The sequence below is a fragment of the Ambystoma mexicanum genome, chromosome 7p (genome assembly GCF_040938575.1).
Source record: "Ambystoma mexicanum isolate Mex_15411 chromosome 7p, UKY_AmexF1_1, whole genome shotgun sequence".
NCBI classification, from domain to species: Eukaryota; Metazoa; Chordata; class Amphibia; order Caudata; family Ambystomatidae; genus Ambystoma; species Ambystoma mexicanum.
The window spans coordinates 666745789-666760901 of NC_090939.1; the positions used below are offsets into that span (position 1 = coordinate 666745789).

General features: G+C 46.7%; 1 protein-coding gene across 1 annotated transcript in view; it reads left to right on the forward strand.

Annotated features, from left to right (window-relative positions):
* The window catches only part of AKAP17A (A-kinase anchoring protein 17A), a 190460-nt gene that overhangs the window by 140332 nt on the left and 35015 nt on the right, over positions 1 to 15113 (forward strand). Inside the window, exon 4 of the mRNA XM_069636739.1 lies at positions 4617 to 4857. Within this exon, the coding sequence (XP_069492840.1) occupies positions 4617 to 4857 (241 nt within the window). The remainder of the gene's footprint in view (positions 1 to 4616; positions 4858 to 15113) is intronic.

Here is a 15113-nt window from a genome sequence, read left to right on the forward strand (position 1 = left end):
CCAGGTAAGCCTTTTGAGCAGTTCGTAATTTGTAAATGTCTCTACTGCTTTCTTTAATGTTGCCTCTATCTTCCTCTTTCAGGTCATTCTGTCCGGGAGGCATGCAGATTCGAGGAAGCTGTTCTCAGTAGCTGCGAGTGTTTAAAGATGAAGGCTGCAGGTAAAATGCTGCTGCTAATGATGTTCCTTTTGTCTCCTTGCAGGTTCTGCTTCTCCGAGGTTCGAGGGAATAGCTGGACACGGTGAGCGTCCCGTTGCAAGCTGCAAAGTAGCGCGAAGCGTGTTGTCTTGCTCGGGTGTGGTTTAAATAGCCCCAACAAAATAGTCCAGGTAAAGTAGTCCCTAGGCTACCACACCCAAAACACTAGACCGCATAGCTTGGTTCTTAGGACCTAAGCTTTGTGGATGCCTCCATGTTGGCTGACGATACAATAAAGTAGTTCCCAAGCACATTGTTTTTCATGGTGTATGAGCCTGGCGCCATAGGCGCCAGGACTGGCCGCATGAGGGCTTTTGAAGAGGATGCCAGGCTCTAGAGGCCCGAGTCCGGACTCCACCTGGCCAATGGGTTTGCCAGATGGGGTTTTGGGCGAGTGTCGTGACACAATCCTCGGGTAACATGTCGGACCTACTCCAGGTTCCAAGCAGGGTCACACAGGTTCTCCTGTGGTGGGCCTGCAAGGACAACATTCTGAAGGGAAAACCTCTTTGGCAACCATAGCCAGAGATGAGGGTAGTGATGGACGGGTCACTCAGGGGTGGGAAGCTCACGCCAACGATCTGACAAACAGCGGTCGTTGATCTCCATCAGAGATTCCAAACTACACATCAGTCTTTTGGAGCTGAGGGCAATCAGACTTGCGCTGAAGGCCTTCCTGCCCTCTGTACGGGGAAAGAATGTCCTGATGATGACGGACAACACCTTGACCATGTACTACCTCAAAAAGAGGTGGTGTAGGTTCACTACCGTTGTGCAGAGAGGCAACGCAGCTTGGGTTATGGGCAATAGAAGAAGGAATCTCTCTATTGGCAGTTCATCTAACTGGAGAGGAGAACACAGCGGTGGGCGCTCTGAGCAGGCACAGCAGTCTCCCACGAGTGGGGAACTAGATCAGGAAGTCCTAGGTGGCACTAACTTCAGCCTTCAGAATGAGTAAATTGCAGGCACTATCATCTAAACTATCCTTTACAATTCCCCACAAGGATAAAGTTGTCCTGAGTGTTAAGCCTTCATTTTTACCTAAAATCGTTTGTTTTTCATGTAGGGCAACAAATTGTATTGCCCACTTTCTATCCTCCACCTCATCCTGACAAAGAGGAGGAGAGGTTACACAGATTTGATCCATGTAGAGCTTGAAGCTTCTACATCCTATAGATTATCCAAACTTTGTATAGATCAGCTTGTTATAAGCTGTACAGGTCACAAACTGGGTCAGGCTGTGACAAAGCAGATCTTATCCAGATGGCTCATTCTAGCAATTTCAGAATGCTAAAGGCTAGCGGGTAAAGCTCCTCCAGGAGACTTGAGGGCCCATTCCACCTGGCACATGGCTACCTCTACGGCTCTGCAAAGAGGTGTCCCGTAAAAAACATTTGTGAGGCGGCTACGTGGTATACTATACACACATTTACGAAGCATTACTACCTTGATTCTTCCCTCGGTCAGGATGGAAGCTTTGGGCGTCTATCAAAAATGAGGAATACGTGGGAGGGCACAATCCATTCGAAGAACAAGTAAGTTACCCCCATAACATTCTTTCGACTGGATGTTCCTCCCACGTATTCCTCATCGCCTTCCCAGCCTACCCCGCAGAAGAATTTACCATGCTATTACAGCTTTCTCTTCTTCAAAGCTTAGATCGGTCAAACCTGTGGTTATGTGGGTAGTTTCTACTGAAAGAAAAAACGGAACTGAAACCAACGGGCGCTGCGCTTGCTATAAATACACCTTCAATGACATCACCCTAGAGACGGAGGCCCTCGAGGGACATAGTCGACTGCATCAGCGCACAGCGCCCTCTGTAGAAAATCTTTTCCGAAGCAGCTGGATATTGTAACGCTCACCTGATTCCCACGGAGGCGCGGGTCTGGGCAGGAAGCTGTCTGTGACTCAAAGTGATGTGCAGGACTCGATTGGCTTCTGGGGTCGAACCTCTTCGCACTGTGTGTCGGACTCGAAGAGTGAGGTTTCTGCAGGTGAAAGAATATGGGGGTTAATGGTCTGGGTAGTTGAATGTCCCTCTCTCCCTCTCTCTTCCCAGCTTTTTCGTAGAGCCCCCAGGTCAACGTGCTCACCTTATATAGGTGAATGCTGGGCTCTCCATCTGCGTCTGGTGCAGGGTGCCGTTGTCAGTTCCTTCACTGGTGAAACATAGGCCTCTTGAATTCAGAGGATGGGTACCGTCGTCTGCACGAGCGGTGAGTTTCTGGACACCTTTTGTCGGTATAGTCTTTAAATGCGTGGCACGTTTATATGCAGACTCTGTATAATGCTTTTCCCTTATGTATTGCAGGGCTCTTGAGATGGAAGATGAAGTAAAGCGCCTGGAAGTTTGCAAGTATGGCAAGCGCTCTAATTGTCTCTTTCCTTGCAGCTTAGTTCGTGTTAGAGAGACGCCGGAGTATTTGCAGGCGTCTTATTGCGACGAGCGGGATGGACGTAAGTAAATACCTGCTTAATGTCTTTTCTTTTGCCTTTCAGATGTTGGTTTGCAGCGCCGGAGTCCGCGGAATGCCAGTAAGTTGTTAACGATGCTTTGTCTTTGCAGGCGGCAATGCAGAACGAAGAAATCCGGAATCCACAACGTGCCGGTAAGTATGGCAATACTTCTGCCTTTGCAGGTGGAGATGCGGCGTGACGAAGCGGCCGCAGTCGATGGAACAGGTGAGTAAGTGCTGCGTGTAAAGTTCGCCTTGCTAACCTGTTTCTGTTCTTTGCAGGTGCAGATGATGACTGGATACTGAAATGGTAAGTAGATTCTTGCAGGTCCAGGATCAGAAGAAGAAAAGCCGGAGCTGACTCGGTGAGCGTTCTGCTGCAGATGCAGAATAACGCGAAGCACGCTTCATCCATCGGGTGTGGTTTAAATAGCCTTGGGGTGATGAGGCGTCTTCTTCCACGGCCCCGCCTAGGTAAGAAAAGAGTTCCAGTTTCCAGAAGAGTTCCAGTGCTGTATCCAGGGAGTGGAGCTGCCCCACCCAGGTAAGAAAGTAGTCCCTGTTCTTAGATAGCTTCTAAGTGACTGGTAAGTAAGCAGCATGGTCTGCTGCAGGTAAGTCCACCCAAGCATCCTTACACCTATTATGAGCCCGGCGCTTCCAGTGCCGGGACCTATGGTTTTGATGAGCCTGGTGCCACCGGCGCCAGGACAAGGTCCAAAAGGTCCCAGTGGGGACCGGCTGGTGCCTAGGATTAGGGTTAGGGGCCTGCTTCCAAGGACGTTGGGCTGGTCCTGGCTCCTTGGAAGCAGTGATCATGACAGATATCAAAGATGTGGAATACGCGGGAGGGAGGAAAATCCAGTCAAGCGAAGGTTACCAGGGGTAAGTAACATGTTCTATCCTTTCTGGCCCTGCCCGGGCTGTCTTTTTCCTTGTTTTTTTTTTTCTTTGTTTCTCGGTCTCCTTCAGTGCTTCTCTTGGCGAGACCATTGTCCCTCTGTGGTGGGGAAGAAGTATGTCTTATGTTCCCTCTGTTTCACCCCTGCCCCTTTCAAGGGAGGCCTCCGTGCAGCCCTTGTTTTTCTTCCTCACATGGGACTATTGTAGCCACCCTTTTGATTTTTTAAATTATCCAGCATGCACTCATTGTTCGTCTTTACTGCCGATTTCTTTTTTTTTTTATTTCTTTTTTTTTCTTCCCACCTTTCCTGCCACCTTTTGTTGGGCACTCCCATTCATACACGGTAAGATTCACATCGATGACCCACTCCTGTTCTAATTCGAACTGCTGTGATTCCTAAAGACTTCACCTCCATGTAGAAATGTGTTCTGATTTTAAACCCATTTCCTTCTCCATCTTCAGAGAAAACAAAATCGTTTTGCCAAACTTGCTTGCAAACATTCACCTAAAGAAAAGCTTCCCTTTGGTGGAAAGCTGTAATTTGCTGCATAAATGAAGTATAAATTCTGTGGTTGCCCTCATAAATAATGAAATGGTATATTGAATACCAATAACTTAGTCGCATAAACACATTTGCCCAAGCTCTTTAAACAACTTTAGTTCCTTGTACAGCTCTTCTGGTACTTGTTACTGTTTTTTCCTTTTTTTCCTCCAAATTAAAACAAAGCTAAACTGATTTTTCCCTTCTGGATTCTTATTAGTGTTTGTTTCTAGATGATCCACTGCCCCGTCCCATCTTGGAATATGTGGACTTTGTAGTGGTTTCATCACAACTTCCTCTCAATATTTCTTTTTCAAACCTATCTGATAATAGACTTCTTAAGAAATGTTATACATCCACCTTCATTGAACCATTCAGCATTTTCTTATTTTGGTCCAAATCTAGTTCTTCAGGGAAGGCACTTATCTAAGACTAGAATTTAGTACACTGTGAAAGCTGCATTGCAAAGTTTTTCACCACACTAGTAAACCTTTCATATACCTAATTGTTTAGGAAGCAAAAAGAAGAACAGGAACTTGAAAGGGAACGAAAAAGAGAAGAAAAACTACGCAGAAAGGAGAAAAAGCTACGAGATCGTGAAGCTCGCAGGAACCAGAAAAGGCTGGAGAAGATGCAAGCAGAAGAACAAAGAAAATTACAAGAAAAAATCATATTGGAGGAAAGAAAGCTCCTGTTGGCTCAGAGAAATCTAGAATCTATAAGACTAATTGCGGAGCTGCTGGGCAGAGCCAAGGTAACCCATTTTCTTTCATTATGCCTGTCCTCGTGGTTGTTTGACACTGGTTGCACTTGCAAGTTGAAATTCAAATTCGTTTTTGTATGACGGCATAGTCCCCCTGTTATGTTTTGGTTTGTACTTCCAGTGCAGTATAAAGTAATTTGCCTCCCTCCAGAACTTGTGTACTGTTAACATTGGCACCAATCATAAAAAAGATAATGTTTGTATCTCTGTATACAGATAGATACATTCAAAGAATGTTTAGAATCCATCTTTGAAGCTTGGCACAGGATGATCTGTACAGTGTTAAAAATATAATTCTACATTGGAGCTTGCACCATGGTCCGCCCGCAATAAGAGGGCTGAAAGATTTACCTGCTGTTAACTGCTTTCCTCTCTTCTTCAAACCTACTGAACATTTACTGTAGGAGCGGATTATGGACTAAGCAGATTGGGGGAAATTGGACACTGCCTACTAGTAGTGCAGGACAAACACTCGATATGAGAAAGAAAAAGGTGTCTGGGACAGGTGGCACTGGGTGACCAAAACCTTTTCCTTCTGCCTTGCTGCTCCCAGTTCATGCATGAGGGCAGCTGTACACTTCTCTAAATAGAGGGCTCAAGAGTGATAGTTGGGCACACCAGTATTTGTTAGTGGTTCAATGTATCCAATCCTTTATCAGAATCTCTCTGGCAGGATAGTAAGGGAAGTGGCGGTGAGCAGTTATTTGTCTGCTTCCTCCGTTTTTACTTTGTAGGGATTTTCTCTGCTTCAGCCTGCCCAGGCCTTCCAGTCTGTGAAAGGTACAGTGAGCAAAAAGCGTGTGCTGCAAACTCTCATCTCAGAACAGATTATCATGCCATGTTCTTTCTGGAGAGGAGCGTCTGCTACCTTTTTTGAAATATTTGCAAGGAACTTGGGGTTGGTCACCCTGAGTTACCTGGGGCCAACCAGACGTGGACTCCCTGCTCACTGTGCTCAGAGAGGGAGAGCTTCACCTCACTGATGATACCCAATAAGGCTGAAACACGTGTATGGGGTTGCTGTTGGTACTCTTTTTCAGAGAGGAATTGCCATAGCATTTCAGTGCTGGACTGCCCATGTGGGCGGGGCAAAGACTGATATGCAAATGGAAATTTCCCATCTGTAAGGTACAGTGAGCAAAAAGCGCGTGCTGCAAATCTCAGAACAGGTTATCATGCCATGTTCTTTCTGGAGAGGAGCGCCTGCTACCTTTTTTGAAATAACTACCCCAAAGACTGCACATTGAGAAATCAGCTGATGCAAGTTGGGTGCCTTTTGGCAGTAGAGATGGGGAAACTTGAGGGCAGCGCTGGGCGAGCTGCTTGGCTCCATTAATCTGTGGCAGATTAGTCCCCTTTTGAGGTACTTGCATTATGGACATGCAGTTGGGCGGAGTGAAAAGTTCTGTGATGCCTGAAGAGCATGGACGAGTGACTCTGGTTGCCCTGAGGGCAGGACCTCTACGATGAGTGAGGCAGAAAATAACCTGGCAATCCGCTTACTGGGCCAACAGTTGAATGCAAGGCTGTTTATTCTGCATATGTAATTTGTATGTTTTCTATGACCTGTAGTCCTTTGTTAAGGATAGGGTCTTTGGGGCATCCACTTCCTTCTGCCTTCGGTAGCAAACATTTCACTGAGCGTGCACTCACCCATGCCTCCAGCATTCTCTCAGATGCTAATCACTCCAAACACACTACTGTACTCTTCCTTTTGGAACTCTCTCTCAACACTGTGGACCAACCACTCCTCCCTTCTCAAACTCTGCACCAACCTGGATTGGCTTCTATCTGAAAGGTCACACCACTGACTCCACCCTCTCTCGTCCTCCAAGTATTAGTCCTTGGACCGCCGCTCTCCGCCCTCTATACATCTGCCATAGGTAGACTTATCTTGTCCTTTGGCTTTCACTATCACCTCCTTGTTAAAAACACTGGATGGCTCTTTGTTGCCTTATTCTGAACTCTTAAAAATGGAAGTTCTCCTTCTGGATTCCAACCCCATCCCTCCCCTCTCCCACTTTTTCCCTGCATAACCTTCTTGTATGCAACCTTTCACTACATCAGGCTGCAACAATTCATCACTAGCACCACCGCCCCTGTTGTTTATATTAACCATTGCAAAACAAGAGGTGATGCCTGGAAGGTTTTCGCTCCTTCCAACTCCTAGCCCCCCTGCACTGGAACTCCCTACCTCTCTCTGCTCTATCCCTACCTTCTCATTCCGCACCTCCCGTAAATCTCTCCTTCTCCATTCTCCGCCTTGAAACCCCTTCCCCTTCTTGCTTTCCCTATCTCCTTTATCTTTCCCCTTGATTATCTCCCTCCCCTACCACCCCACTCTCACCTTTTCCCCTTCCCTCCTCCTTCTCCTCCTCACCCCTCCCCCTCCCACACAGTCCACTGCACTACTCTCCCTATTCCCTTCAGTTAATTGCTCTTCTTACTGTTTTGTTGACTGATTCATATTGTAATTTGCTTCTAACGTTATATTGTTTGTTTCATGTATTAAGTTGTTCAATTGTGCAGCGCTTTGGTGTAAAGCGCTATATAAACAAATAAATACAAATACAAATATGGCAGCCTCCGTGGTGGTCTGGACTGTTTTGGACCAGTTCCTGGCCCTGGGCAGGCCATTACACTCCTGTGAAGGTGGGCCCGAGTGTTTGGTGGTTTTTGAGCCCAACCTGATTGGCTGGCCGCCAATACCTTTGTATTAAATCCCCTAGTGGGATTGGTGTGCTGGCAGAAACCAGCCCCTGTGGGTGAAGGAATATGTAGGGGAACCCATGTTCCTGAGCTCAGAGCTGCTGGATGTTTGGAGGATAAGCAGGTCTGCTTACCTGCTCAAGGATTTTTCAGTTTCACAGATGCGCTTAAAAGTCAATTGCATCTCAAGGTGGCACACTGTACAATAGTGTAAATTAGAGGCTAGTTTTGTGCCAAAATAATATAGGGTCTTAATTTTCAGCAACAATAGGTAATCCTGTATTAACAAGATATCACAAGAAGAAGGTGCAGCAAGCTCTTCAAGCTTTAGGAAAGCAATTTTTAGGGATATAAACACTTGGCCTTTACCATGCTAAAATGGCGCCCAGCATAACAGGCCTTCCACTTCTGGTCGGCGTTCAGCGATTTAAAACTGGAGCTGTCGCGGGCTGGTGTCGCGAGGAGAGTCAAAGCTGAAAGGCCTGCTACATGAAGGTAAGGAATAGGATCCTTGCTTTGCAAATCCATTTTTAAGAGCTTTTTGGAACAAATTGTCGCAATATAATTAATAATGGTATTCAATTGGGACTGCTTTCCCTTCAAAGTATAATTTAACCATATTGACAGCCTCAAATAATCTGGTATCAGGTATTTACAACCAGTCATATTCTTCTGGTATTAGATGTGTGTGAGTTACCTCCAACATCCACCTAAGTCTTCATGTGGTTATGCGCTCACACCCATATGCTGAATATCTTTTCAGGAATGCAGCGTATAGCAACTGTGCAGAGGTATTATTGCCTTCTGGTATAGTCACTGTCAGATTGGTATATAGAGTAGGGGGATTTCAATGGTATCTCGCTATAAGCTTAATACAGGTATTTTTATGATCCGGTTTCATTCACATTGGAGCTTTATGATTTATATACAATCAACTTTATTTAATGGTAGGCATTTTATGGAGATCTTAGGGTAGGCATATTTATGCTTATTGAGGGTGGGTGGAACTAATAACCCCCCATTTTATATACATTAGCTCAATGGAACTGAAGATAATGGTCCGAAGGGGGCATGCTCATGGGGTACGGCTCACCATGCAGTCACACTGTATTACCCATGTAGAATAATGGGATCAGTATAGTTTGGTGTTTTCAGACACTAAGGTGGTGGAGTCTGCACTGGAACACTCAGCATGCAATTACATGGACACAAAGGGTGTGGCAATGTCCCAGGTGGCAAACTATTTCAGGAATTTGACAAAGTAATGATTGATTTTCATGTAACTATAGTAATGGTGCTGTTTTTTTTTTTCTTTTTCTTTGTGTTGTTGTTACTTGTGTGTTCTGCGTCAAACATATTTCTCTTTTTTTACCTCAATTGTGGGTCTACATTTGTCATTTTTTCATTTTGTTTTGCTCATCTTAATGCCCTGGTTAACTCGTATTGATGTTCTAAATAATGGTGCTGTATGAATATGGTGCCATACACTAAATGTCTGAATGGGCTTTCTTTTGGATGAATATGGAATTGGTCATTTTGGAAAATGCAAAATCCTTGTTTTTTTGGTGTTATATATTTATGTATTCAAATCTGTTTTAGGTGGTTTGTAATTCATCCTTGAAAAATACTTAGGTCGAAACACATGTTGGCTATGTGTTTTGATTAAAATGTCCTGTTAATCAGTGCAGCGTGAGCGTGCATAAATGTAATTTTGTATGCTTCCCCAGTACTCCTCTTGCTTCAGTTGACACCATTCCATTTACAGTTTAACTTGTTCCCCATCTAAAAAAGAATTGTCTGCGATATCAGTTGAGTGATAACCAAGCTTCCAGTAAATTTTGCGACCATATTTCCCTGTTGCGAAACTTTTCATTGTGGTCTAGTCCCTGCGGATTGCAACAGCATAAGCATAATCCACCACGGCTATAAAACAATGCTGTTGTTCAATAAGTGTAGAATCAAGGAGGACTTTTTCTAATGGATTCCTTATCTGATATTCTATCCGCAGTGCAGCTGATGATCGTAATCTTTTGTAGTGCTGTCGGTTTGGGGTGTATGCAACACGGCTCCATGTCAGTTCAACCCGATACCTCTGCGTGCCCCACGCCAGATGTGATTTTGGGGCCAGTATGTGTGGAGGACCTGTGACCTCGGTTTTGACTTTTTTTTGTTTCTCCAGTCCCTTGGCACGGTTAGTCTACTTGGTTAGATGAAAAAAAAGGGCCAACCCTGCTAAGGCCTCTGGTTTTAAACCTTGCGTGGATTACGGCTGGCAGATGTCTGTGTCTGATGCCCATCGCATTGGTTTGTTCTGCTTAGGGGGAGGTGGGATCACAAAATTGACTATTGTGGATCATGCCAATCCATGCATCAAAAGACCTGGCAAAGGGCAGCTAAACTGTTCACTTATGTCCACAAGGAGTGTGTCGAGGTTGTGCAAAGTGCTTATGAGAGCAAAGAAAGACGAGAAGAAGCAGCATTGCAAGTGGTCTCGATCCCAAGGCGGTTGTTCCCATCACCATTTGTCTTTATCCTTGAGGAAAAGTAATTGCTCAACAGACTCCCAAATGCGGTTCTGCAGGTACTGTTTCCCACCCAAACTCCACCTCATAAAGGCTGGTCTATCTCTTATGAACTAGGGTTGTGGCTCGGTTCTCCAAGAACTCACCACCCTCACAGCCAACATAATCCACCATGCACCAGTGAAACAACGGACTCTCAAGCCTAAACCGTTCGCACCCTTGTCCAATCAAAAACTACACTTCCACAAATGAACCATCAGAAAACAATAATGGACTTGGCAAAAGTCCTGTAGCCCATCCAACCTTGCTCTGCTCAAGGAACTCTGTGCTACGACTTATCACCACTGCCAAAGACAACTGCTGCCAGCAATGAAAGCAGAGCCTTCTGTTGGGAAAGATTTCTCTTTTTGCAACTTTGCCTCCAGATTGTTCAAAGAGCAGCCTGCTGAAGATCCGAAGACTACTCCTGAAATGGGCAAGCAGCCTTCCTGTAGCCAGTCCGTTAAACCCTGCTCCTCTGCCTGATCGCAAGACCCTGAGTGGTGCTTAAGCATTTGGACTAGTGGGACCAACTAGTCTCAATGCCTTCTTGAGGATCCTGCCCTTCTGAGCCTTGTGAAGTGTCCCAGGATTGGTCGGTGGACTGACCAGCTCTCTCGTGGGCTACTTCGACAGAAGCGTTGCTGTTCAACATTAGAGTCTGGAACTTAGATGATCGCCAGCGTGTGCCACTGGTAGTCTTCTCCCTGAATTTCTGCTTTCCAACTTCACAGGAACCTGTCCTGGAGGTGCTGCTGTAGTCGTGACTGGAACAACACCTGTCTCCTGTGTGTGGAGACCAGCGCTCAAACTCTCCTTCTCCAACCTGTGAAGTGTCTAGTAGTAGTCTGCATTGGTGGATTATGCATTTCTTCTTTCAAAAGATTGCATCTTGCTTTTATCAGAAGAATCCTCAAACTGAGCCTGCAACGCCTGGGCACTTCTCACTGGAAGAAAAACTCGAAGATCGAGCCTCCAGACGATCCACAAAGTAATCTGGGAACATTTGAGTCTGGTTGGGGGGGCGGGGGGGTGGAGGTGTAAGTAAACACGTTGTGCATGTCCTCTAGGATAACGTGGGAACCAGTCCCTTTGTCTCTTTATTGCATGCCACTCACCTTTTAGACGATTCTGTGTTAGCCTTGCATCTGGAAGAAGGGAAAACACATACTTACCTCTGGTAAAATTGTTATAGAACTTTTTAAACTCAACACAAGCCTATTGAAAAAAACCTATCAAGACTTCATCCTGGTGAGAAACGTTGTCAGAGTTCCCTGTTCACTATAACTAGGGGGGGGGGCCCTCTCAAAATCTGTCCACCGGGGCAGATTCTAGAAATCCATCTTAACACCCACTTCAAAGCCATCAAGCACTGTATCAACTCTGCTTATACCACCTGACCCTCACTCCATCAAAAGCCATCAACTCTTTCTTCATCCACCAGTTCAGCATTATCCCTGCACGCACACATACACCAACTCCACATATGATGGCACATTACACATCTTGCAAAACCACAACTACCTGGATAACTTTCAAGACACTCTGTATGGAAGACCTCTCTACCACCCAAGCATCCTTCAAGGCCACATCCGACTGAAGCATTTCTACTATACCTGACCATCATCGATGACTCCCTACCTCAAGGAACCTTCCCCTGAACCCTCAAGACCAGACAAATCCTCCTGCATCTCAAGAAACCAACACTGCAGGGGGGCGTGGCCAGGAGACGAGTGATGTACGTGTAAGGCTTGGAGCTCCGGGACTGGCCAACAATAATCCTACTGATATCCTTCACCAAATTGGAAATATGTAAGTAAACTCTTTGTGAGCAACCCTTGTGACAGTGGGTACCTGGTGCCGGTTTGAAATTGGAGTTGCGACGCAGTAAACTGCCGAAAGCAGAGCAATGGTGTATAGCGGGCACCATATTAGCAATGGAGTCAGCAACAGGCTAACGGAGGGAGCAAAAAGAGACAGCACTGAGTATCTGAGTGGGCACAGAGAAGCGGACGTGGAGCCTGATGGCTCATACCAGGGTTCTGACGGAGGAAGCGATACAGCACCAGAGCCGCTGAGGTGGAACCAGATGGTGTTTGGACTCCGGTGCGCGCCTGTGGTATGGAGAGGAGGGGTTCTGGAGAGTATGGCACCTTGAACAGTGCTCTGGGCTTGGCAGAGCCTCAGTCTGTGTGGGCTAAAGCCGCAGTGAGGCGGAGGAAAGAGCCATGCCTGGTGTCTCCGACGTCAAGGACAGAGCAGGGTGAATATTAAGAGGACTGCAGGGGCATTGGATAGGAGCGCCTAGCACAGATGTTTGGTGTGAATTGGGAGTACCTGGAGCTTTTACCAGGCTCAGACTGTCTCCTATAAAGCAGCAGAGGCTGTTTGGCTGTGGAAAGTGTGAAAATTATCTGCAGAGCCTGTTCGGGCCTGATCCCAGATGGCATACAATATTCACCGAGCAGGAGGTGCCCAAGAGGCACAGAGTCCTCGACCTAAGTGTTGGTGCCCCTAACTACTGACCTTCGAGAGAGCACCGACTATTGCACAGTAGGAGGCAAGTGGAGGTGTATTGCACTGGACTACACCACACAAGGGACAGTTAGAGGGCACACCAGAATCGATGACCTGGAGGAAACTGGTCACCTCGCAGTGAAAAGGTGCAGTGAGAGACTCTTGGCGAAGACACCCGAGGGTTCACGGACGGTGGAGGGACAGCAAAGAATGGAGCAGTATGTGGGCACAAAGCCCAAACAAGCTAAACGGGGTCCCCGGCAGTGGAATTTGAAAGGCTCACAATGGAAAGTCTCCTGGCGGCTATTCAGGACTCCAGCGTCACTTGAAGCGAAGATTCAGGCTGTGGAGTGGATGTGTCTGGTACGAGTGGACCTGAAAAAGGTGAATGAGTGGGATTGCGGCACCACAGACGCTGAGCGTTGTGGAAGACATGGTGAAACTGTTCAAGAACCAGGTGAAGGGCCTGATAGGAGCAACAAGGGTCTTGGAGAAGATGGCTGAAGATGTGGATGGGTGCTCTTGATGGTGCAACAAGGTCATTGCATGGGGTGCTTTATGGACACTTTGCTACTAGATATTTTTCATCTGGAGGGACTGTCCAAACTATTCAGTGAAAAGGGTGCTGCCCAGAGCGATCGTGGACAAGTTGCTGAACTTCAGAGATCGGGACAAGATTTATCAACAGGTGTGGCGAGTAGGCCACTTCCAACCGAGGAAGACGAGGGTCCTGCTCTTCCCAGATTTCACTCTAAGAAGTCCAAAAACAGAGGTCATTCCATGCAGAGAAGAGAAAGTTGAGGGAAGAAAACAGGATTTTTGTGCAGTGAAGCTGAACGTTTTGGTGGATGGAGAAATCGTTTTCTTTTTTTCTTTTTTCTTTCTGCACCGGAGGTTTGGAACTGCGGGGCGGAAGGCCCCAACGCTTGGAGAAGGAGCGCAGTGATGTTGTGTAGGCGGAAGGAGGATTAACAATTGTACTAGTTACCAGTGTTCCTGCCCTAGAGGGGGCAATTGGGGTAATTTCTTTTGGGAGGATGACACTGGGGTTACAGATGAAGGTGAGGGGGGCATTGTGTTGACTGAGCTGGGAGCAAGGAAACCCGACCCCCATACCATCGGTCCGTTCACCCTCAGGGGAGCACCCAGGGAAGTTTTGGAAGGGATAAAGGGGTCTTGCGTGCAGCAGGCATTTGCTGCGGCATAGGGATGAGAAGGGATGTTGAGATTTGGACTGGGTGGTTGAGGGGTAGCGGAAGGGGGAGTGGGATAGGTGTAGCGGAGAAGAGAAACAAGGTGGCCGGTATAGGATTGGGGGAAGAGGATGTGGGCGAAGAAGAGGAGCGGGAGAGGAGAGGGAGGGGGGCCAGTTTTAGAGACGCTTGGTTTTACAGGGGTTGACTTGTTCTATTGTTGAATGTCTGATTTACAGCATACAGAAACTGTCGGCTATGGTGGACAGTGAGAGGAAGGAAGATTTGGGATGGGTTCATATTTGTGGGGACAGAGCTGAAAATAGGGACTTGGAATTTCTGGGGCCTAGGGCAGAGGGAGAACAGGAGACGCATGTCTTAGGCCCAGATTTAGAGGAGGTACGTAGGAAGTGGGGTGGGGATGGTATACGGAACCAGATATTCATTGTTTGCTAGGGGAGTTCAATTTGGATTAGCAATGGGGTACCCATAGATGTAGAGGAATCAAAGGGGTACTCTGAAGGGTGGGCTCGGGTGATAGAAAATAGAGGGATTTAATATTTGCATAGTGAACTCGTATGCATCTAATACAGGTAACTAATATTGCAATGGAGATGGAGGCGTGTGACTGAGATGGTAGCCTCATTTTGGGAGGGGGAGTGAGGGGGTTATTTTAACTGCTGGTTGGACTCCACTAGGGATCGATCAGGGATCGATCAGGGAATGCAGGTCCAGGTAAGCCAAAATTGTTCTGGTCCCTTGATTGGGTGGTTTTAGATTTATTGGAGTTGTGGAGGCAGGGGTCTCATGGGGACGAGAGAGGGTGCTCTTTTCTTCACACGTACATGGCTCCTCTTCGAGGCTGTTATATATTTGTAGGTAGGGAAGCATGCTCCATGGTTCTCAAACTGAATATTTGGGGCGGATCCTGTTGATCATGTTCACAGGTAACAAAGTTTCAGTGGGCGAACAGGAGGCCAGAAATACCATTATGGAGACTACGAGTAGGAATGCTGGAAGATACTGCAGTCTGAGAAACGATTCAGGAAGAACTCGGTACATTTCTTTAAATTAGTGACTGTTCTGTAACAGGCATCGGGATTGTGTGGGAGGCCTTTTAAAGTGAACTTGCTGAGAGTGTGCATCACCAAGGTGGTCTGTGCACGTAGACCGTTCAACTAATCATTGGCTTGAACCAAACGGGATATTAAACCAAACTGAATGGGGGCCATGTGGGAGAGGATCTGGCAAGGGTGCTCCTGCAACA